The following is a 25864-nucleotide window of genomic DNA, read 5'->3' on the forward strand; positions in this document are numbered from 1 at the left end:
AGTGAATGGTGGCTGTCAGCCAAGGATGAGGCTTAGCAGGGTTTAATCAGTAAAATGATAAGGGGGCTAAAGATTCAAGAAAAGGGGACAACATATATTCAAACTGGTTCACCAATGGGCCAAAATGGGAAAGAGGACAGAGTGGCTAAAGCAGAGGAGATAGCCTAAGAGAGAACTGAGTGGTCAAGGGATTGTAGGTCATGGTGCAGGTGAAGAGGAGAGTTTTGTGGGGGAAACCAAAGGGAGGGGTGAAAAGCCTCAGATAAGAGGATTTCAGGATTTTTTGAACATTATTGTGGATGATGGCAAGATCAAGGTGATAAGTATCTTTGTGTGTGGATGAGGTGGGTTAGGATGAAGGAATGGGAAGTGAGTAGGATGAGGAACTTAGTAGTTAGGGTATTTGAGCGAGAGTCAACATGTACACTGAAGTCCCCGAACATGAGGACAGGAGTTGAGATGAGAGGAAAACTGTGAGCCATGTACTGAATTCATTGAAAAAAAAGAAGAGGAGTGACTTGGGAATCTATAGACAACAGCTACAAGAATTTTGATTTGATAGTAGATATGAATAGCATAAACCTCAAAGGAAGAGCGGTTACCAAGTGATGAAGGTAGAAGGGAAACCTGGAAGTGGCAATGGGGAGCAAGGAGTGAACCAAGGAGAATGACCAAAGGTGTAGCTAGTTCTAGAAAGGATGGCTATAACAGCCATTCCCCAACTGATAAATGATCAAAAGATATGAACAGTTTTTAAATGAAATAATCAAAGCTATCTATAGCCACATGGAAAAAATGCTCTAACTTACTATTAGATTAGAGAAATGCAAATTAAACCAGTTCTGAGGTACTACCTCATATCTATTAGATTGGCTAATAGGACAGAAAAGGTAAATGATAAATGTTGGAGGAGATGTGGGAAAAATGAGACATAAATGTACTATTGGTGGAGTTGTGAACTGCTTCAACCATTCTGTAAAGCAATTTGGAGCTATGCCCAAAGGGCTATAGAACCATGCATGCCCTTTGACCTAATAATGCCACTACTGCGTGGCATTATTATATCCCAAAAAGAGATATCCCAAAAGAGATAAAAAAATAAAAAGGAAAAGGACCTATATGTACAAGAACATTTATAGCAGCTCTTTTATGGAGGCAAAGAATTGGAAATTGTGGGGATGCCCATCAGTTGAGGAATGGCTGAACAAGTTGTGGCATGTGATTATGATGGAATACTGTTGTACTATAAGAAATGATGAGCAGGATGCTCTCAGAAAAACCTGGAAGATTTGCATGGGGTGATGCAAAGTGAAATGTACTATATACAAAGTAATAGCAATATTATAAGATTATCAGCTGTGGGTGGCTTGGCTATTCTCAGCAAAACAGATTTATATTAATAAAGGAAGTTTTCTCAAAGAGAGTTCCCTATACCAATGAAATCACAGGTCCTGACAAGGCCCTTCTCCCCCCATCCCCCACACATATACATACACATGCAATTTTTTTAAAGTGTAATAGTGCTGATATAGATATGGATATTCCCTCTTCTCTTCCCCTAAAATGGCTTTCACTTTCAAGCAAAAAAAAAGAAGAACTCCTTAATGTTTCCTGGCACTAAACAATATCTTGGTATTCCTAATTTCCCAATGTAAGGAGACACTTGACTGTTGGATGAAATAGGGTTCCACTGATCACAATCAGTAGTGATTTACTACCCATCTGATGTGTCCAGCACTGTGGGGAATACACAAGTATGAGACAAGTATGAACAATAAATATTTTGGTGTATAGCCTGGTTTTAGAGAGAAAACTAGATCAGATGCTACAGAGATTCAGGGGAGAAAATCAATGGGAACAAGAGTAATAAAGGAAGGCTACTAAAGGAGGACTTAGAACTCAGCCTTGACGGATTGCTAGGTGGCTGATGATGACAACATAAATCAACCAACAGAGCTGAAAATTAATATGGTGTATGCTTGGCTTCATAAAGAAGACCATTTAGAGCAGATCTGAAAAATTCCATTCAAAATAAATACAAAATTATAAAATATTTGGGAATCTACCTACCGTGGTACACATAGAAATTATAAAACTATAACCACAAAATGTCCTTTATACAAATAAAGACAGACCTAAGTAAGTGCAGAAATATTAATTGTTCATGACTGGACCGTGCCAATATGATAAAAATGGCAATAATAATTAAAATGATTTACTTATTTAGTATTAGAACAATCAAACTACCAAAGGGTTATTTAATAATACTAAAAAAATTCAGGGGGCAGCTAGGTGGCGCAGTGAATAGAGCACCGGCCCTGAAGTCAGGAGGACCTGAGTTAAAATCTGGCCTCAGACCAAATACTTGACACGTACTAGCTGTGTGACCTTGGGCAAGTCACTTAACCCCAATTGCCTAAAAAAAAAAAAAATTCAGCTGGAGGGAAATAAAAGGTCAAGAATCTCATAGGAAATTATGAGGGGGAAGAAAGAAGTGGGGAGGAAGATGATTATACAGTAGCAGATCTCAGACTACACTACCAAGTAGTGATCATCCAAACCATTTGGTATTGATGAAAAAATAGAATAGTTGACCAGTGGAACAGTTTGGATATGTGACATAGAGAAGCATAGTGTTTGGTAAACCCAAAGCTTCCACTTCCTGATATAAGGACTCTTTGGAAAACTGAAAAGAAGTATGGCAGAAATTATGCTTAGATCAACATCTCATACCCTGTATCAGAATAAGCTTCAAATAGATACACAATCTAGATAAACACTTTAAAGGCGCAGGGAAAGAGCTATCTTCCACAATTATGGATAGGGAAGAACCATTTCCTGAACAAGGGACAGACGGGATCAGAGGAGTTAAAATAGACAATTTCAATTATATAAAACTGAAAAAAAAATTTGAGCAAATTAAGTTAAAATTATAAATAGTTAAATTAAGGGGAAAAAAGCTTTCCAGTAATTTCTCAGGTCTGATACCTAAGACATATATGGAAATGATTCAAAAATATAAGAACAAGAGCCATTCCCCAGTAGATAAGTGTTCAAAGGATTATGAACAGGAAGGTCTCAAAAGCAAAAAAGCAAACTCTGACAACCATATTTTTAAAATTATACAAATCACTAAAATGAGATAAATGTAAATTAAAAGTGCTCTGAGTCTATATCTGATCTTTAGTAGATTGACAAAGATGACAAAAAATGAAAAATGACAATTGTCAGAAAGGATGTGGGAGTCAGGCATGCTAATACTTCCTGAGTGGACCTAAACCTCTTTCTAACCATTCTGGAAAGCATTTGGAACTATACCCAAAAAATCAATAAACTCTTTATATCCACTATGTGGTAATACCCAGTAATACCACTCCTAGGCACATATTTCAGAGGGATCAAAGGAGGAAGGAAAGAACCTATATTTCTAAAATGTCTATAGCAACACTTTTTTGTTGTAGTAAATAACTAGAGGATAGAAGGGTACCATCAACTGGGGAATGGCTGAATAAATTAGAGTATATGCATATGATGGGGTATTATTTCAGCTGAAGAAATGCCTAAAGCAATGAATTCAGAAAAACCTGGGAAGAACTGAAGCAAAGTAAAGTGACTAGAACCAGGAGGACTATGTATACAATGATTATAACATTATAGAGAAAAATAACTCTGAAAGATATAAGAATTCTGATTTATCCAATGACCAACTAACCATGACTCCAAAATACAGATGATGAAGCATTCTACTGACCTTCTGACAGAGGTGATAGGTTAGAAATGTATAATGAGACATACATCTTTGAATATGGCCAATGTCTGTATTTATTTTACTTAACTATGTTTATTTATTATAAGGAAAGATTTTTTTTAAACATTTGGTAAAGGATTGGGGGAGAGGACAGGGACAGTAAGAGTAAAGCCAGAATGAAATAAGAGAAAAGAAAAGAAGAGAAAAGAAAAGAGAGAAAAGTATGTTATCAAAGTATTTTTTAAATTCACAGCAGACAGGAGAAGGAAATTCAGAGGTAGATACAGCTAAGCAGGACAGCTTCAGAACTCACATGTTGAATTTATTATATAATGTTTTTAAAATCATGTAATAGAGTATCATTATTTCATATGCCATCATCTTTTTCTATTTTTCTTCATAAATAGAAATGGTCATATTTGTTGGTACTTGTCAAGTTTAGAATAAAAAAAATTAAGAGAATAATGCCAAAAGCTGTACTGTTACCTATTTTATATGCTTTTCTCTGCATTTTTTATGTTTACTATTTCATATTTGGTTTTGGTTTTATTTTGATTTATTTCAATCACAGGCTCATATTTTGTAAAATTGAAACAAATACTTTGACTTTAAATGTAGAAGCAATGGATAGTTGAGTAATAGAAGTGAAGGGTATCCTAGGGGAAAAAAAGAACAATGGTCTAATTTTTGAGCTATGAAAAGATAAATATTTGCTAGTGGACTTTTAATTATAATTACAAAATAAGGCAAATTTAATTTTTAAAAAATCCAGGTGATTTCTGGTGACTTTTTTAAAGCATTCTTTTAAAAGTCACAATCTATTTTTCTGCTGGCAAAACATCTCTGATCAATAAAGTAATATTAAATGTGAACATAAAACTAACAAAATTGTCTTTTAAATACTTTTAATGATTCCTATCTATTTGGGAAAAAAGAAAAACCTTTCTTCAATTTCTTCAGATAATTTTCATCCAATCCTCTTAAAAATCTTTTTATCTTATTTTAATAGTAATAGTGGCAGAAATGTTCCCTTTCACATTTCTTATTTTCAAATTTTAAAGCCAGGGTAACAATGATGCTATACATCAAATGCCTGCCTTTCAAGATGTGCATCTCTACATTTATATGCATAAAAATGCATATGCATAAGAAGCACCATGGTGTCACTGATATAGACTAGGAGCCAAGGAGACCTGGATCCATATCCCTGCCTTTGACATGCATGTCTCCCTCATCCTTAAATATCCCTTATATGATTTGACCATTCCTGCTAGGTATTGTAAAATATCTCTTGTCCCCTTTCCTATTAAGGTCCTTAAGAAAGCTTTCCTGACTCGGTGCCTCCACTTCCCCTCTTCTCTCTCTGCAATCTGGTTTCCAACCTCTTCATCCACCTTAAGTTGCCCTATTCAAACTTACCAATGATCTCTCAACTGCCAAAACTAATGGCCCTTTCTCATCCTTCTTGACCTCTCCAAAGCATTTGACACTTGATCTCCTCCTAGATATTCTCTCCTTTCTAGCCCTTGGTGACACTGCTCTCTCCAGGCTCTCTTTCTGGCTGCTTGGCTATATTTTGCCAGTTCTTCATTCATGGCATTTCCACTCACTGTAGGTGTCCCTCAAATCTATGTCCTGGGCCCTCATCTCTTTTCCCTGTATACTATCTCACTTGGTCATTGAATCAATGGGTTCAATTATCACTTCCATTCTGCTGATTCCCAGATCTACAAATCCACTCCTTGTTTCTCTCTGAAACCTCGGTACCCTCAGATGAGGAAGAGAAGATAGTAAAAGATGCCTTCTAGTTTGAAAACATAAATGAAGGTCTTAACAAAAATAGGTAAGTTTGGGAGACAGATAGATTGAGGGTGAGGGAAATGTAATGAGTTTTCTTCTGGATCTATTGAGTTTGAGATGCCAATAAGAAACCCAAGTGAAGATGGCCAAGAGACAGCAGTGGCATGCTACTGGAGCTCTGGTGCCAGATCAGTAATGGGTTTATAGATTTGGAAGTTATCTGCATAAAGCTAATAACTGAACCCACAGAAGATGATGAACTTACCAAGAAAGGGTATGGAGGGTCTAAAGCAGAGTCTTGAGGTACGCGTATACATTTTTTAGAGTGGTAAGAAAGGGGCTAGTAGATAAAGAAAAAGATTAAAGATAAGAGAAAGAATAGAGATAATCAATCAGCTGGAGAAGTCAGGAAGGGATTGGATCAAGAGTACATGTAGAAGACTTGCTGTTGGAAAGGATCAGAACTCCCTTTTCATCTGAGACTAGAGTGAAGGAGGAGAAAGTTGGGGAAAATGGCTGAATGATGTAATATTAGGAGGACAGAATGCCTTAGTAGACAAGGAAGGACAAGAAGGTTTGATATAGCCATTGTGGAGAGTGAGATAGTGAATCCCTTAGGGAAAAGTTGAATGACTCCCTTGCTGTAGTGAGGGTGCAGTTTAGATTAGATAACATAAATTTATAGAGGTCCCAGTAAACCCATTTTCATGATTTCTTTTGGCTCTGTTCAGCTTCATGTGAATAGAAGTGAAAAAAGATAGATAGTGAGAATATTCCAGACACAGAGTTTGACAAGGTATGACTAGTGATAGGAGAAAGAGGCAAGGGTTTCCAGGTTAGAGGATAGTACAGAGTTCAGCTGATTAACCAAAAAGTTGAGATAGAAAAGAGAGGAGTATAGCCATTGCAGGAGCAATGAATTGGGAAAGAACTGTGAATATACATGAATACCCGGTGAAGAGAATGGAAATTAGGGTGAGAATGAAGAACAGGGTTAGATGTTATAAAAACATAAGGAAAGATGGAATGATAAAAGGTTACGATCAGATATGAAATCTTCAGAGCTTGGGAATATTGAAGTAAACACTTAACAGGTTTGGCAAGATCAAGGGTATAACAATTGTTGTGTGTAGCTGACATGAGGAGGAATAAGTTACAGAAATTTAGGAGATTCTCCACATAGTTGCCAAACTGATTTTCTTAAAGCATAGGCCTGACCAAGTCTCTCCCTCCTCCCTCCCACAGATTCCAGTGGCTTCCTATGGGCTCTAGGATAAAAACACAAACTCTGGTTTGACTTAAAGTTATCTCTATTATATCTTTTATAGAATAACTACCTTTTAAGAGTTAAATGAATTTGCATTTTAATGTTTCAAAAAAAGGAACATTTCTAATACATTTTTGAAAGAGCATTAAGATACTTTTGGATACCACTTTGTGTACTAAAAATGTGGGATTTCTTACTGTGGAAATTAGTACCATCATTGGTTAAAAACTGGTCACATTTGAGAGCCACTTATAGTTGCCTCACACTGTAATAAATGTGTTATTGTACAAACAATTGTACTGTAGGATAGGAAACACTGACGCTTGACTAACAATCAGAGAATTACTGAAGGTTAAAAATCAGTACCTATCAAATCAAGTCTATGCTATTTCATGTGCACATAGAATATAGATGTTGGTATTAGGCTGCCTACCAAACTGAAGATTTACAAGAGCCATTGTGCTGACTTCATTGTTGTATGCTTGTGAAACCTGGACAATCTACCAATACCATGCCAGAACATTGAACTACTTCCATTTGAATTGTCTTAGAAAGATTCTTAATTCTACCTGGCAATATAAGGTACTAGATACTGAGATCCTCTCTTGAGCTTAACTGCTAAATATTCAAACTCTACTCCACAGAACGCAACTCTGATGGATTGGCCACGTTGTCCAAATGACAAACATACTACTCAAGATACTATTTTACAGAAAACTCAAACTAGGCAAATACTCACACAGAGGTCAGAAGAAATGATACAAGGACACTCTCAAAGTCTCTCTGAAGAACTTTGGTATCGATTGTGAGACATGGTAGATGCTGGCACAGGACTGCTCAGCCTGGTGTGCCCACATCAAAGAAAGCTCTGTGCTCTATAAGCAAAGCAATAACTCAAAGAAATGTGAAATACACAAATCTAGAGACATCTCCATCCCAAATATCCAGATGGACTACTTGTGTCCAACCTGTCGTATAGCCTTCTGAGCTTGTATTGGTCTGATCAGCCACAGTTGAACACAGTGTACCTTGACCCCAACATCATGATGTAATTTTGGTTCTCTTCAAGTATGAAGGATAGACAACAGAATACGTATATTTATCATTCTTACAATACTCAGATTTTTTTCTAATATATTTTTACTCTATAACAATTAATCGTGGCTTTTTTTTTTATCATGGCTTTTAGGTAGTCCAATAATTTTAAATCATCTCTCCTCAATCTGTTTTCCAGGTCAGTTGTTTTCCAATGAAATATTTTACATTTTATTCTAATTTTTTCATTCTCTTGATTTTGATTTTGTTTTTTTATGTCTCATGGAGTCATTATCTTCCCACTTACCTAATTCTAATTTTGAAGGAATTATTTTCCTCATTGAGCTTCTGTATCTCCTTTCACCTGCCTCATCTCTTTGTAGAGGGGAGTGGTTCACAATTGTTGTTCATTGAATATATTTTCAGATTTTTTCAATGTATTGATCAATTATGTTAATTTTTTCCTTTTTTGTCTTTTAAAAATACTCTATGTTATATGAAATAATTCTCTGGGAGGAATCCTGGGGAAAATTATGATCATGTAATAAAAAAAAACAAAAGATAAGAATAAAAACTAATTTTTTTAGAAAAGCATTTGATTTGGTAGAAAAATAATAATAGCTAACATTTATATAGTACTTTACAGTCTGCAAAGTGCTTTACATTATGTTATTTCATTTGAACTTCACCAAACCCTGTGGAATTGGCTCCTTTTTGAAGTTGTAAGTTCCCATTGCTAGGGATGCTTCAAATGGAGCCTTAATGACCACTTCTCCAGGATGTTTTAGAGGAAATTCCTAGAACGTATAATGAAGATATACACATATATCTATATACACATATGTATATGTATGTATGTGTACACACACACACACACACACACACACACAGCTATATATATATCTGAAACTTAGTTCATAACATTGACATAAGAAATAACTGAGGGAGATTTAGTTCAATGTAGTTTGTAGTTTGTCTAAAAAAGATAGAGGCTCTTAGTGTACTGTAAGCTCAATGTGAATCAACAATAAAGTATGGCAAATACATGTTTATTGATTAAGTAAATGAAAGTATATTGCTTACTTTAATTAGCTATATAGGTTGGAGTAGATGACCTCTGAGGCCTCGTCTAGTTGAATTAGAGTTGTCCAAAAATAGAGCATTTTGCCTTGGGAGTAATGAGTTTCACAATAACTCTTCAAGCCAAAAAAGCAAAATTTGATTTTAGGTTGCATTACAAAACATGAGATGGGACTGGACTTGTAATTTCATCAATGTAATGATCTCCCAGTGGAGTACTTCCTCCACCTCTCTGCAACATAGATTCTTAGAAAGTTGCCTAGGGTACTGAGAAGTTAAGTGATTTGCCCAGGGCCCCACAGCCAGTAGGTGTTAGAAACCAACTCGGATCCAGGCTTCAAGGCCAGGTTTCTATCCACTCTATCACACTGCCTCTCTTGGTTCATGATAAGGAAACAATCATTTGTATGCTGAGATGAGAGTGAACAAGGAGAGATGGTGAGAGTCTGGGATTTGTAGACAGGAATTAAGGATAGATAATAGAAGAGTAAAGAGATGTGAAAGGGGAACAAACTGATAAGAAAGAATACAAAGAATGGACAGAGGTCATCAAAGTAGTACAAAGTGGGGTGATGACCATCAGATTTGCAAAAAAAGAAAAATGACAAATGCTGGAAGGACTTGAGGGGGACACAGGTAAATTGATGCACTGTTGGTAGAGTTGTGAACTGGTCCAACCATGCTGGAAAGCAATTTGGAATCATGCGTCCAAAATTATTAAACTGGACATACTACCACTACTAAGTATATATCTCCAAAAAGATCAGAGGAAGAGGAAAAGGATCTATATGTACAAAATTATTTATAGCAACTCTTTTTGTAGTAGCAAAGAACTGGAGACGGAGGTGGTACCCATAAAATGGGGAACAGACATTTCTCAGTAAGTTATGGTTTGTAAATGTGATGAATTCTATTGTGCTGTAAGTTATGTTGAAGGGGATGGTTTTAGAGAAACCTAGGAAGAATTGTATGAACTGATAGGGTGAAGTGATCAGAACCTGAAGAACAATTTATACAACAATAATGTAAAGACAAATAACTTTGAAAGACTTAGGAACTCTGATCAATGCAATAATCCATCTTGATTCAAAAGGATTCATGTTGAAACATGCTACATACCTCTAGCCAAGGAAGTCATGAACTTAGGGTGAAGACTGAGACATATTTTAATTGGCATAGCCAATTAAGGAGTTTTTGTTTTTGCTTGACATGTTTGTTACAATTTTTTTTTTCTTAAGTAGAGGGGAGAGGAGGGAGAGAAGGTAGAATTTCACAGACTGAAAGGAAAAGAAAATGAGAGTTATTAAAAAAAAAAAACAAGGCAAGGGAGTGGCCTTTCAAATCTGCAGTAACTCACCAAGGAATTATTATTGTGTCTTATTTCACACTATTCCTTTTGGACATCCTTAAGGACCAGCCAAATTACACTATTTCCAGTTTTCCATGGCATCCAGTTCTCCTGCTTTCTCAATACCTCCTTTTGCATGTATGGTTGACACTTCCTCTCCCTCTCTTCCTTGGAATGGGAAGCACCACCTGATTTTCATTAAGCAAAATCCTTCATCAGAGACAGCAACGCCAGCATTTACTAACTGTGCCACCATGAGCAAGTCACATCATCTCTCTGAGCCCCCTCATCCGCGAAATGGGGATAATAATATTTTCTGATGTTCCTTCACAGAGTTGTTTTGAGGATCAGATGAAATAGATTAGCATTTTTTTTCCCTTAAAGATTCAGTTGGATGCTACCTCCTTTATGGAACCATCCCTTTTTCTACTGAAACAAGAGGTGCTTCCTTCTTTCTCAGTCTCTTTTTGACTTCTTTCTGTTTGAACCCTCTTAAAACTATTCTAGTATTATATACTATTATATAATATATCCTAGCAATATATGCTATACTAATCCTACTTAATACTAACTTGATTCATAGCTATTTGTGTACTTATCCGCCTATAGAATTTTAAGCTGAACTGGCTTCCTTGTCTCCTTCTTGCTCCCTTCTCTTCCTTTGGGAATCATATCATTAAAAATTTTTTCTATGGATACGCCTTCTATATAGTCATATTCTATTATCAATTGCAAGTTATCATTAGTGATCAGTAACAGTGACAATTAGCAAGTATTTAATGGCATAGAATATACCCTGAAGTTACAAGAGGTTTTTCTCAAATCAGATATATGATCTAACATGATATGTTAAGTATATAATAAAATTTCATGTGATGAGAAAATTATTATACTAGTAAATAGTAATTCTTTTTATTTCTAATAAAATAATTTTGACTGTCTTAATTTTTTTTCTGAGTTCTGAATTCTCTCCCTCACTCACCCATTGAGAAGGCAAGTAATGTGATATCAATCATATATGTGAAATCATGCAAAATATAATAGTCATTAAACAATACTTAGTAAATGTTTGATCTAAATCAGTCACATAAGGTAGCTTACATCTATATGGTGACATTACAATTTGCAAAATACTTTGCCTCACAACAACCCTATGTGGCTTATGATTCAAATTATTACCATCGTTTCACAGAGGAGAGAACCGAGGCCCTGAAATCAAATGACCTGACCACAGTCAGCTAGTAAACAGGTAGAGTCAGAAGTTGAATTCAGTTCTCTAGGCTCCAGAGTTCTGGTGAGCTGATTCCAGACTCTAAAACAACCTGTTCCGCGCCCCCCCGCCAGGAGCGCCCTGGGGCCCGGCTGCGCAGTATCGGAGAAGTCGACGGTACTCGGCCTATCTCCTTCGTCTCTCGCAGGCGACACCTCGGGCGCGGGGTTGGGCCGCCCACGCGCCTGGCATTGTGACAGAGAGGGCGGCGCACTCTGTGGCCGGTAGGTGGCGCCTCCCGCTGAGCTCCCTCCGAGCGCTGGGCCGGGCTTCGGCGGACCGAGTGAGCGAGGTAACTAAGGAAGGAGCCGCGGGGGGCAGCAACAGCAGCCGCCGCGGCGGCGCCACCCACCATCCCACCACAGCAGCACTGCCATCCCCAGCAGCCTCCTCACACCAGCTCGGCGGAGTGCCGAGGGAGGGAAGGCAGCGCGGAGGAGCCAGGCCAGCCCTTCCTCCCCCGGCCCCCGACTCCCCTCGCTCCCCGCACGTCTCCTGGGCTTTAGGCAGGGCTGCGACGGCTCCTGGCTTCTTCCTGAGCTGAGCGCGCGGCCCCGACACCATGGAAGGGCAGGCACGTGGTGAGTGCTGGGCGCCGGGCTGGCCCAGGGAGCTCCGCCGGGGAGCCCGGGGCCGAGGGGAGAGGCGAGGACAGCGAGTCACTTTCCCCACCTTTCCCCAACTTTGCTGCTTCTGGAGGGGAGCGGGGCTTGGCCGCAGCCGTCTTTGCGAGCCGGCGCGCTGTCCGCTCCCTCTGTCCTCCGAGAGCCGGGGCCAGCGGCGTACCCGCTCACCCCGGCCGGCCCCGCTGGCGGGGCGCACGGCCTTTTAGCCGGGAGCGGCGTCCTTCAGAGATGCCTGCCCTCGGGCAGCGCCCGGAGCGCCGAAACCAGAGAGGGGAGCCTGGGACACGAGGCGGATCCCGAGGGGGGCGAGGGGCCAGGTCGGGCAGATCCCCTCCGGGGCCGCTGCCCCCCAAACCCGACGTGCACCCCGGTTAACTTGAGGATGCCGAGCGAGGCGCGGAGGGCCGCTCTGTTTACTAAGGTTTTTCTTGGGGACTGGGAGCGCTCCTACCCGCTTTCCCCTTCTTTCCCCCTCCTCCCCACCTCAGAGAATGACGGACGAGGCGGGTGCGACGTACCCTTGGTGGGGCCCCTGAGGACGGCTTGCTCCCCGAGAACCTGCCGGGCAGAGAACCTAAGAGCATGGCCCTTCTCCCCCAGCGTGACTGGGCACCATCCTCCCTCTCCACGTAGTGATATGGATTCTCTGTCGCGACATTTTTGCCTAGAAGGCTCTCCTCTCCTCATCCTCCGCTTCCCTCCTTCCTCCCACTTCCATTCTTCCTCTTCCTCCTTTCTTCTTCCTTCCATTCTTCTTCCTTTCCTCCATTCCTCTTCTTTCCCCTCATTCCTTTTCATCCTTTCTTCCCCTTCCTCCTTTCCTCTTCTTTTCCTTCTCTTTTCCCTTACTCCTTTGCTCTTCTTCCTTCTACCCCCTTCCATTTTTCCTTCTTCTTCCTCCTTTTGTCCCTCCTTCTTCCCGTCCTCCCCCCTTTTCTCCCCTTCTTCCTTTCCTCCATTCCTCTTCTTCCTTTCTCCCCTCCTTACCTTTCCGTTTCTCCCATTCTTTTTCGTCCTTTCTTCCCCTTCCTCCCCTTGTCCTCTTTTCCTTTACCCCTTTCCTCTTCTTCTTTTCCATTTTCCTTCCCCTTCCTCTTTTTGTCCCTTCTTCCTTCTCTCTCTCCCCCTTTTTTCCCCTTCCTCCGTTCCTCTTCCTCCCCCCTCCTTCCTCCTTTTTTCCTCCTTTCCTGGCATTTTTCTTCCTCTTCTCCTATTCCTCTTCTTTCTCCTTTTGTCCCTCCCTACTCCCTTCCTCCTTTCCTTTCTATTTCCCTCCCTTCCTCTTTCCTCTTCCCCTTTTATCCTCTCTTCCCTCCTTCTTTCCCTCCCCTCCCCTTCTTTCCTTCACTTCTTCACTTCCTTTCCCTCTCTCCCTCTGTCCTTCCCTCTTCCTCTTTCTGCTCCCTGGACCTCTTCCCACCTCCCTCCGTTCTTTTCCTTCGTTCTTCCTCCCTCCCACCAATCCCTCCTTTCCCCTTTGCCTCTTCCTCCCTCCTTCTCTCTCCTCCCACTCTTGCTAGCTTTCTTTCCTCCCTATTTCCTCATTCCTTCCTTCCCCCCTTCTCTCCTCCATTTCTCTCTCCTTCCCCTCCTCTCCCTTCCCCTTCCCCTCTCCCCTTCTTAATTGGTGAAGCTTTGATGTTTGGGGGAGGGTTTGTGTTGAGCAGAATCTGTTTGCTGTCAGAAGCTCAGGCCAGAGTCGAGATTCCTGGTGGGTTGGCAGCGGTGGAAAAGCAACAGACTCTGGGTGGGAGCGAGGGAGAGACAGGTGAGATCGAATTTGAGTGGCTGAGTCAGTCCCGGGACATTCAGCCTGGAGTGGGATATATTTATTTTCCATTTGAGTATGTTGAAGGGTAATAAATAAATAAATAAATAAATGACCAAACAACCTGACACTTTCTTTCTTGGAATTGTAGAAGACTTTATTTTCACTAGGAAAATGAATCATCTGTCAGAATTAAATAGCCGGTCTAAGAATGCAAAAAGTGGATTTCTGAGAGTGAATTGTACCAACTTCTTATAGTCCCTCTGACCTCTTCTGTGCACTTTTCTAATTATAATGTGTCCTGTATTCATTTATGTATCTTGTCCCCTTGAAAAGGTAGGGATTGTGTTATTTTTCATATTTTCTCTCCCCTGGGGCCAAGCCCAGTGCTTTCAGCATATAAAGAGCTTAATAAATGTTTGTTGGAATGAAATGAATTTAGGGATGAGACACAGTATGGGGGAGCATTTTGGAGTTGGCCAAGGTCTAGAATTGACCAATGGGATTAGAGAATTCCCCATGACTTTCTTAAAAAGTAACTGCCTAGGAGCAGCTAGGTGGCCCAGTAAATAGAGCACCTGCCCTGGAGTCAGGTAGGATCTGAGTTCAAATTTGGTCTCAGACACATAACACTCAATAGCTGTGTGACTCTGGGCAAGTCACTTAACCTCAATTGCCTCACCAAAAGAAAAAAAAAAGTAAAAGTTACTGCCTCCTGCATTTCCTCATATTCTAAATAGAGAAATTGTAGTGAAGAGTATTACCATTATAAAATTAGAAAATCAGAAAAAATGGTTGGTCAGATTAATGAACGGAAGTTACTTGCGTTCACTCTGACAGGTAAGAAATCCATTGATCAACACACATTTATTAATCCTTAGTTTTCCGAGCAATGTGTTCAATTCTTGGGATATAGAGAGGGGCAAAAACTTCCTGTCCTCAAAAAGCTTACATTTTAACAGGATAGAAAACAATTTAAATAACCACATAAATACAGGATGCAACACTTGATCCTAACCTTTTGGAACGTCACTTTGGTAGCTGAATGGAGGATGGATTGAAGTGAGGAGAGATTTAATGCAAGACCAATTAGTTGGAAGGCTGTTGGAATAACCCAATTTAAAGATACTGAAAGTCCTGAACTAAGCTGGCTTTGAGTGTAGAGAAGGGAGATGATGTAGAGATATGAGAGATGATGTGAGGGTAAAAATGACAGATACAGGTCTTGATCTGTTTTGAAGTCATTAGACAATTTCAGGAACTCCAAGTTGGAGATGAGACTTTTTTCATACCCTCTGTGAATAATCAGATTCCCTGATATATTCTGCAGACTGCCTTCTTATCTAAACTACAGGCACTGTACACTGGAGATTGTTATAATAAATCTTATGTATTAATAATAAATATACTCCTTTTTAAGTCGGCAGAGCCTTTCATTTAAAATAAAAGGTACATTTTCTGATCTTTCTCAACTTTTCTTTTGCCACCTTTCTGCTCAAATTCATAATTGTCCTTTATGATTTTAGTCCAACAAACATTTTTAAGTGTACAAAGTACTGTGCTGACAATGTAGGTACAAAAAAAAAAGTCTTTCCCCTTAAGGAACTCAAACTCTAATAGAAGAAATAGGACATTTAACAAAGATATGTGGCATAGGGGCAAAGGAGAGATCCAAACAATAGCAAATTGATATTTATATTGAAACTCAGATATAATATCCAGAACAAATTTGAGGAAAGGGAAATTACTTTGACCTGAGGAGATTAGGAAAGGGATGGCATATGAGCTGGGGCTTATGGCATATGAACTTGAGGGAAAAAAATGGTTCCAACAGATGGAGATGAGCAGGTAGTGGGTTTTAGGCATAGAAGATGAATCAACATTGTGAATAAATGATGGCAGGAGAATATAGACAGTGAACAGGGAGTAAAGGTAGTTAAATTTGGCTGGAACATAGAGGGCATGGTAGGCCATGCTATGAAGGGATCCTGAAAAGGTAAGTTGGAGCATTGTGGTGAATCGTACAGGTACTATGAAGGTTCTTGAACTAGGGAATGAGTGACATGGTCAGAGCTATTTTTTGAAAGGTGGTTTTGACAGCTGTGTGGAGGATGGAGAGGAGGGGGAAGAGACTGGAGGCAGGAAGACCCTGGAGCCTTAGATTAGGAGACTTCTATAATAGTCCAGGTAAAAGGAAATGGGATTTTGGCCTGGATTGATGGCCTTGGGCATGGAAATGAGGGGAGAGCTTAGAGATATAAAAATAAAATAAATAGAATTTGGCAACTGGATGTAGGGAGTAAGAGAGAGTGAGTGTTAAAGATGATACCTACATAGAACAAGGTTTAAAGAAATAATCCCTTAGATACAATTTAATATATCTGTCACTAAACTTGATGTCACTAAGCTTCTGTAATCCATAAGGAATCTACATTTTATCTAATTAGCAATATAGACTAGCCATTTTTATAGACTTTTGTTTCCAAGGAACAACTTACCAACATCAATAGGATTTAGATCAAAATTATTTCTAATAGGGATGGTTTCCTTTAGCAGTCGTAATGATTAGACATATTTATAGAGAGCTTTCATACAAATTACTTTATTTGATCTACACTTTATTTGCTTTACACAGCAACCTTGAAAGCTAGAAAGGGAAAGTATTATGCTTATTTGGCAGATGACATAACAGACACAAAAAGATTAAGCAATTTGCCTGAAGTCATAATAATATAGCACGCTTATGCATGTGACGCAGTCTGGATTTAAATTCCAATATTTTTCTGTTTTCAAGTCCATTATTCTGTTCACTCCCAAGGATTTTAACTCCCATTATAAGATAGTAGTAGCTGCCTTCTTTCAGAAAACAAAACTTGTGACAAATGGTTTTAAAAGTGTAGAAGAGCATAACACAGGTGTGATTGGTATCCTTCATTATACTGAAGACTTGTGTACTTTAATATAATTAATAAAGTGAACTGCTTCATGGTATAGCATGCTGTAATAGTATACTGGGATTCAATCAGGCAGGTTCAAATCCTGCCTTTGACAGTTATTAGCTGTGTGACTATGGGCAAAGCACTTAACTCTCTCATAAATTTCATCACCTGTGAAATGGAGGCCTTACAGGGTGGTGATGAGGTAAAAATGAGAAAAGTAAGGTTTGCATTCCTTAAAGTACTATATGAATGCATATGCATTTATATATACATATAAATCATTATAATAGTGAAGTGGTATAACACTTTGCATGTGTTTACCTGAGGATTTCTTCAGAGGATATTAAAATTACACACACACAAAAATTAGTCATAGTTACCAAATTAATTCCTGAGGTTATCACTTTGATCAAATGAAATTCCATATTTATGCCTGGGAGAGGGCATACTTCTGTTCTAGTCAAATGGAAAATACTAACCTAACTCAGTTAAGAAGCTAATGGTTTTATAATTTACATTTACTTGTCTATTTTTGCTTTAATAGCAACAGTTATCTTGAATGTGGATTAAACTTCCCTGGGAAATTTGTCCCTCCTTTGCTTTTGTTTTTCTATTAAATAGTGGGGGAAAATATAAATGAAAAGAAAAAATACTTGTTCAAAATTTCAATTTTGAACAGGGATATTTCAATAAAGAAAATCAGCCATAAAGCTGTTTGAGAGCAAGGAGTGTTTTGTTTCTATCTCCTGTACTTGGCACAGTACCTGGCACATAGCAGGTGCTTAATAAATGCTGGTTGAATTGAATTAAAGGAAATTGAATTGAATTAAAGAAACTGAATTTTATAAGATTTCAGTCCTTGCTCACTGGTACTTGTACACATCTCAAAAATTGTGTCCTACTTTGTTCTGTAGCATAAAAAAGTGACTTTTCTTCCTTGATGTGTAAATCATGGTGGTTGTTTTTTCCTCCACTTTTTTCTGGACAAAAATCTTTGAAAAGAAGCCTTATTATATTTCATCTACTTCATGTTAGCTAAAAACAATCATTTTTGAGGAAGAAAAAATGCTTCATATACCCCTATTGTAGCTAGGTCCTTAAAAAAATCTGATTATATAATTAATGAGTCCCACAGTGCATTGGAGGTTATATTGCATTGCTTTCCCCTGTTGTTCAGATTCCTTGATTAATTAATTATCTGTTGAGCAGTCATATTCTGTGAGGGTTCTTCAAGAAGCTTGTTAAGCAACAAAGCCAATTTCTGTTGCAACTGACAGGAAATGTCACTGAAAGACAATATATGGTACTGTACTGATGTATAGCTATTAACACCAAGAGCATTTTGTAGTGAATTATAGAACACTTTTTTGAATGACTTTGACGGCAGAATTGGTCATAGTTCCTTCCCACTGGTATTTGAGTTTGAAATCCCTCCCTGTGAGGGATTGGAAACAGCCATGAAGAGGACATAAAAATACACACACTTTGACTTCAGTGGGCTCAGGTGATCAGTGTGCAAAGGAACAAGTGGTACATTTTATTTTCTGCTCAGAGCAGATTTAAGCAGCTAGTATTTGTGTTTCACAGTTAAACCCAGTGCTTTGTGGAGTATAGTATATATATATATATGTATATACAGAGAGAGAGAGAGAGAAAGAGAGAGAGAGAGAGCATAGTGTATATATATATATATATATATCCCTCCCCCCAACACACTTCTTACAGAAGTAAGTGTATATCACAGAAGCAAAGTCCTATAAGCTCATTCTCTTACTAAGGTAGAAGAGACCTTAAAAATCATATAATCCAACCCCCTCATTTAATTAAAAAAATTTTGAACAAGTATTTTTTCTTTTCATTTATATTTTCCCCCACTATTTAATAGAAAAACAAAAGCAAAGGGGGGACAAATTTCCCAGGGAAGTTTAATCCACATTCAAGATAACTTTTACTATTAAAGCAAAAATAGACAAGTAAATGTAGATTATAAAACCATTAGCTACTTAACTGAGTTAGGTTAGTATTTTCCATTTGACTAGAACTGAAGTATGCCCTCTCCCAGGCATAAATATGGAATTTCATTTGATCAAAGTGATAACCTCAGGAATTAATTTGGTAACTATGACTATTTTTTTGTGTGTGTAATTTTAATATCCTCTGAAGAAATCATCAGGTAAACACATGCAAATGCCTTACATTCTCCACCTTCCCCTTCTACCACCTCTTCACACCCTCTTCTTCCCAACACCCCCTGTCCTTACCCCTCCACATATTAACATGACCACCTCTAGCTTCATTGAGGTTAGTGACAATTAACAATCAGCCTTCGGATCAGATGCTGGTTACATCTCCTCAGGGAGTTTCATGCCCTTTCCCTGCCTAATACCTGACATCCTGGGAATGTAACTGTTTATACTGTTTGTAGGTGGATTCAGAGACCTGGAAATATGACTATAGCACCTGAAAACATGGAGATAGAGCCAGGTATTGCAAAACAGTGTTCATTCACTATATCCTGTTGCTTTGATTTTAGATTAATTCACTCATTAGATCCAATGTTTATTAAGCACTTACATTGCCAAGCACTGTGGTAGGTGCTGGGGGAGTTATGTTTAGGCAAGATAGGGCCCTTGTCCTGATGGAGCTTGTAGTCTAGTAGGGAAGGATAAGACAAAAACACAGATAACTATAATATACCATATTACATGGTAAGTGCTGAGAGAAATGATATTAAATAAGCAATTATTGGGGAGATGTAGGGTTTTTTCCCTTCTTGTGTCCTCCTCTACTGGGTCAAGTCAGCATCTGAAGGACACTGTCAATAATGAGATTGGATTAACTTTCTTCTCAATCTTGTTCAGACCCCACCCAAGTTGGGAAGCTCCTTGTCTTCCACTCAGGCTTTGGAGGTGGCAGGTGGGGGAGATCCTTTGTTTAGACTTCGGGAGGCTGGGGGTTGGCTGGGTGGAGAGTGATCAAAGTCATGCCCCCAGCCTCTCATTAGAATGGGTCCACCTCTCATTATAATATTCATTCTTCTCATTAATTGTTAACTAATCAGATTTGATTGCCACCCTCAGGAACACCCACTTTTCCAAGGGCATATAAGCATTGAGTAGGTTCCATGAGGGGTCTTTGGCATTCAAGAGCACTCACCCCTTCAATTAATTATCCACTAGCATAATTAATAAAATGATTAATTACCCAGAAACTATGTCTCTTGAACTTTTTTGTGTCACAGTACCTTAAAGAGTTGCAAAACAAGTATTTTGTGAGGTTGGGGTTGGAGAGAAATCATCAACAAGGGATTAGGGAAGGCTTCCTAGAGGGGGTGGCATTTGAGTTGATCTTTAAAGATGAGAAATAATTCAACATGTGAAAAGAAGGAAGGAAGCAAGCCATTCTAGGCATAGGCAACAGCGTAAGCAAAGTCTTGAAAATGGGAGAACCTGGCTGATGTTTGGAGGCCAAAGAGTTAGGCTGAAGGGGATAGAAAAGGATTCATGATTTTATCTGAGTGTATATTCCTTGAACAAATGTAAGTCACAGCCTCTCTACCACTTAGTGGGTTGTTTAATAAGTTTCTGTGATAAAAAACAAAACAAAACAAAAACATTATCACCTAATGGCTAACCTTTTGGTCATCAGTCTCTTTCAATTTAGATAGGATGGTTCTTGTAGAACAATCTTTTATTAGACACAGCTTGGTAGGACCCTGCCTAAACTTGTGGTCCACTTTGGCATATCTCTATGCCATAAGGAAGCCTCTGAATAGAACTTTAGTCAAGGTTGTTAATGGAAAAATAAATGTATAACTATATGTACCTGATACTGGGTCTGTTGTAGAATCTTAGATTTAGAAGGGACCTCACAAATCATCTAATCTGACCCCTACCTAAAATACAAATCTCTATATCATTCTTGACCAGTAGTTGTGTGATAACTTGAATTCCACCAGGGATAAGAAACTCAGTATTTCTTTAAGTCAGTTCACTTCAATTTTAGACAGGTCTAATTGTTAGGCTGCTTGTCCTTTAGAGTTGAAATCTGTTTCCAGGTGTCATTGGTGGTCCAAAGGATACTTGCTCCTTAGGGACCAAAAGAAAAAGAGTGCTAATGCTTGATTTCAGGATCTTTGTCCCTGTTCCTCCATATTAGTGATCATATTAGAACTTAGTAGTAATAGTAGAGAACCCCAAGTCACCTTGAGGACTGTGCATATTCATTGAGGATGATTAACTGGAAAAATTACCTTAACTCACCAGTCTTAATCTTTTCCCACTCATTGTAATTTTGAAATCCCTATGCAATTCAGTCACATAATGCATTGAAACTCTCTCTTCTAAATTAGTTTGTAGTGAGTCAGTTAAGGATGCATAAAGGTTGACCAATAACTGCACATTATCAAACTGTTACTATACTACTTGTTGGATAATTAAGAGGGAAACTATAATTTATTTCAAAAACAGACTGAATTGAAAGTTATTGTTAAAGTGTCAGGGAGGGTAGGAGAATATTTTAATGAGTATGAATTGCCCAAAAGGAAGGTTTGGGTCTTTGAGGAGGGATGAATTTTAAATAGTCTTTCATGGTGTGCAGTGTTTATGAGTATGTTTTGATGTAGAGGGAATTAAATCCCAAAATTAAAACAGAACTCATTAAGAATACCCCTCATTTGGCAACTTGATTGAATTGTTCCTAGACCTGCTTCTTTAAGGTATTGTCTTTATTTCATTGGTGGTACTAGGACATAGCAATACATATATATGTATGTATGTGTATATATATATGTATGTAGGTATGTATGTATGTATATATGTATATATACACACACATACCTACATATATATATATATAGTGTGTGTATGTGTGTGTAACATTATTCACTTCTGAACTTACAGTCATAGTTATTTCAATCAGCCAATAAACATTTATTAAGTGCCTGCTATATGCCAGGCACTATGCTAAGTATTGGGAGTACAGATCAGAAAAAGAAAGACAGGCCCTGTCCTCAAGGGGCTTATAATTTAATGGGGAAAGATGACACACAAAAGGAAACTGAAAGGGGAGGGGGCACAGAAATATGAGGGAGAAGTTTGGGGAGGATATTGAAGTTGGAAATGAAGAAATGTCTAGCTCGCATACCCTCCTTAAATGGAGATTCTGGGAGGAACGCTCTGTCATTGGAGGGGCCCTAGGGGCAGTGAATACTGATGAGGTGTGAGTTCCAGGGCTGACGTGATATTGCAGAATGAAAAAGTCCCTGGGGCATACTGGAGAAGTCCAGGGGAGTGCAATGGGGAATCAAGAGATGGCTGGCTTGGGTTCCATCCTTAAATGGTTATTTGTATATTATGTTATACTTTTTTTGCTACATATCTTTATATAGATTCCATGACCCTTTGAGAACTTGCAAGATGCTAAAACCTTATAATTAGAAGTTGTTATTGGCACAGCTTGTCAAAATCCCCTACAAATTAAACTTAAATTCGAAAGATGAAACTTGGGGGAAAAATCACTTTGTACATCTCTTAAGTCTCTGTCAGTTCACCCATTTTGGCTCTTTGATTTTCTCAGATGCACATGATATTGAACCAAAGGCAGAACTTAGGAGCTCTGAAAATACCAAAAAACATTTCTCAACATCCTGGCTTCCAAAACAGGGTCATCTCTGCATAAAGAAGTTTGAGAAGTATTTACCTTTGGTGGATGAAAAGAGAATGGAAGGGAAGGGAGCAAGCGTTTATTAAGAGCTTACTATGTAGCAGGCATTGTGCTATGCACTTTACAGATACTTGATCTCATTTGATCTAGACTGAATTATATAGAAAGTCATAATCCTGGTAACCTTCAGTAACTATCTAAATCTGGGGTCCCCAAAAATTTTCAGAATACCTACCAACATTATTTTACATGTCTTCAAAGCTCTTGAGAGCTTGCCACCAATTCCTTCTGTTTAACCAGATACCTAGACCATTAAGTGGGTTTTCCATCAGGAATCCTCGATCTGGAGACAGGGTCCTCATCTGTGAGTTTCAGGTACCTTCTTAAATTGCTTTCCTTTTAGTGGCAATGGAATTGTTTTGGGGATTAGGACCTGAATATTTTTTTTTTTTTTTGCTTTTTTTTTAGTGAGGCAATTGGGATTAAGTAACTTGCCAGGGCCACACAGGTAGAAAGTGTCAAGTGTCTGAGGCTGGATTTGAACTCAGGTCCTCCTGAATCCAAGGCTAGAGCTCTATCCACTGCACCACCTAGCTGCCCCATTGGACCTGACTATTTTAGATCAAATAAATAATATAGATCAAATAACGTGAGAGAACTGATGGTCTACCACATGTTTCTCCCCAGGTGTGGTTAATTCAAACCAAATAACCTACCCAGCATAATCACCAATCCTCATGTTGGTACTTCAGTATTCTAAGTCTTTTAAAATTAGATCTACTTAATTTTCAGTAATCTCCACAAATGGAGGGAAGCATCATTTAAAATGGACTTGATATTTATCTTTGCTGTCTGTGTTTGTTGTATCATTAAATGTGTATGTTTTTAATGTTCAAAAATATTTGAAACAAAAAAATGGTGCCACAGTATGAAAACCTAACTAAAAATGAAGTGGAAATTTCTTGGGCTTTTTCAACATTGTCTCATGCTGCTTGATCCCTCCCTTCACCTACGGGATCAGTAGCATTGCCACTAAGGCAGATGCAAAGTCCAGTATAGAGTTGACCTTCCTCTGAGTTTGTCTATTTGACTCATGCTTTTCCTAGGCCTGAGGAAGGTAATGAAATAATTTTGTTTAAAAGGCCTTTCCTAGTATCTCAGCTCAGCTGAGGCTGGTTACCAGAAAAATAAATGACCACAAATGAAAATAATGAAAATGGTGGCGTTAAGTAGGTGACAATATGAATTGAAAGCTGAGTTTTTCTCATCGTACGTAACTATAGTTACTTTAGCTATAAGATTCTTAAATCCCAAATTTAAAATTTCCATCCCCATTATTTAGCAATTTCCTTCCTGTGGGTCATAAAATATTTACTCTTGAGTGACCTACTCTTCTTCCTTCAGGAGTACCTCTTTTGTTTCCTTCATTTTTCCCCAAATGTAGTTGCTTCTTATTCTGTATTTTTGAAGTGAATAGCTTGTTTTCTATTTTTTTTTATTCTTTGGAAATTCACACACAAACTAGATATTTTCAGGTTATATTTGGTCCCACAATTTTTATTCTGGATCTCCCTTCTTTTATGAATAACCACTACAACTTTGAGGAGTATACATAATTCTAGCTCTGCTACTTGTTACCTTTGTATCTAGGCTTTTTTCTTTTCCCTTGACCTCTGTGGACCTCACTTTCCCTTTCCTTAAAATAAGTTCGTTGGACTTTGGACTGGGTGAACTCTAAGGTCCCTTTACAGGCCTACAACCTAAGATCCTATGATACTTTTCCATTCTTAGAAGTAATTTAGTAAGTAGAGAGAAGCCAGAGTAGGGAAAAACAGAAAATGTCATGGATGGTGAGACAATAAAGCATTTGATAGGAAGATGTTTGGTTTTTCTTTTTTCTTGACAAAAACAATTCTAATGACAAATCGTTAATGACATCACACATAAGAGGAGACCATCCTAAAATATTCAGTAGTAGCTATCACAACAAGCCCTAAATCTCCATTTTAAATATAGTCATTTAACTCAAGCTTATTCTATCTTTGGTATACCTCCTACCACAAAATTAAATTTAGTTTTCTGAAGTCAAGCAAAGATGAGTGGATGGTACAGAAAGAAATCAAGTTATGAGGTGGGTTGGTAGAACACCTAGAACATATGCAGAATTTTCTCCTGAAATAAAATTTTACCTCCTGAAATAAATGGCAACTTTAAAAAAAAGTTTTAAATAATTGTAAATGGTTGTTCCATTGTTTTACTCTTCACTTATTTAGAACTGATCTTCCTAAAAGTAATAAGTTGGGAATAACTTTTTTTTCCCCAAAATGCAGATTTCACAAGTTCAGGAAACACTCATTGCATACCTACTGTTCATCCAGCACTGCTCTAGAAGTGGTTCCTGCCCTGCAGGAGGTTACAATCTAGTAACACAAAATAACCGTACTACAAATAAGAATGTGACCAGTGCCCAAGAGAGGTAACAAGAAAGTCCTGTGAGATTTCATGGTCATGGAGTATTGTGTTCAGTTCTGGGTATCACAGTTTAGAAAAGATATTGATTATCTGAAGGACTTCGAGAGAAGGGCAGCTTGAATGGTGAAGATGCATTGAAGGAATTAAGAGATATTTAGCCTAGAGAAGAGCGGACTAGAGGTAGGGCATGGGATGGGAAAGTCATGATAGCTATTTTCAAATATCTGATGGGATGTATTGTGAAAAGAGGGCTTAGATTTTGGTTCCAGAGGTCAGAATGGGTAGAAGCTGCAAAGAGGCAAAATTAGACTTGTTGTCATGGGTACCTCAGGAGGGAGTGGGGTTGACTGGCCTTTATTGGAGAACTTTAAGCAGAGAATGGATGGCCATCAGGGATGTTGTAGGGATTTTGTCTTTGGTTATGGATTCAAGGAGATGACCACTGAGATCCATCCTACTTCTGAAATTGTGTAATTTGGGTGATTGCTTTTAATTTGGTGATTGCTTTTGGCTAAGGGGATGAAGGAACACTTTACTTGAGGAAGTGGCCCCTGAGTTGGGTCTTGAAGAACAGGAACAATAGGCAGATTGTTAGATGGGGAAAGGGAGAGGGAGAAAAGAACTGTGTTAGAAAGGGGGAAAATACACACACACACACACACACACACACACACACACACTCACACATTAAAGAAATATGTTAATAGGTATACTGTTAGATCCTAGTATGCTTTTAAGTTGGAAATGGTAAATTTTTGTTTTGTGATTCTAATTCTTCACAAGTAGTTTAGTAACTAAGAACTAGATTTGTGATTTTGTTGTATAAGTAACTCACAGATGAGGAAAT

General features: G+C 38.5%; 1 protein-coding gene across 2 annotated transcripts in view; it reads left to right on the forward strand.

The window, feature by feature from the left end:
* The first annotated feature begins 12020 nt into the window (after window positions 1–12020).
* Window positions 12021–25864, forward strand: part of TPD52L1 (TPD52 like 1) — a 161638-nt gene continuing 147794 nt past the window's right edge. The window contains exon 1 of one of the 2 annotated variants that reach the window (XM_027848613.1): window positions 12021–12129. In XM_027848613.1, coding sequence (XP_027704414.1) covers window positions 12111–12129 — 19 coding nt within the window. In that variant the 5' untranslated portion in view covers window positions 12021–12110. The remainder of the gene's footprint in view (window positions 12130–25864) is intronic. The other variant, XM_027848614.1, reaches the window with a different exon arrangement.

The sequence above is a fragment of the Vombatus ursinus genome, unplaced genomic scaffold, assembly GCF_900497805.2.
Source record: "Vombatus ursinus unplaced genomic scaffold, bare-nosed wombat genome assembly UNPS02006779.1, whole genome shotgun sequence".
NCBI lineage: Eukaryota > Metazoa > Chordata > Mammalia > Diprotodontia > Vombatidae > Vombatus > Vombatus ursinus.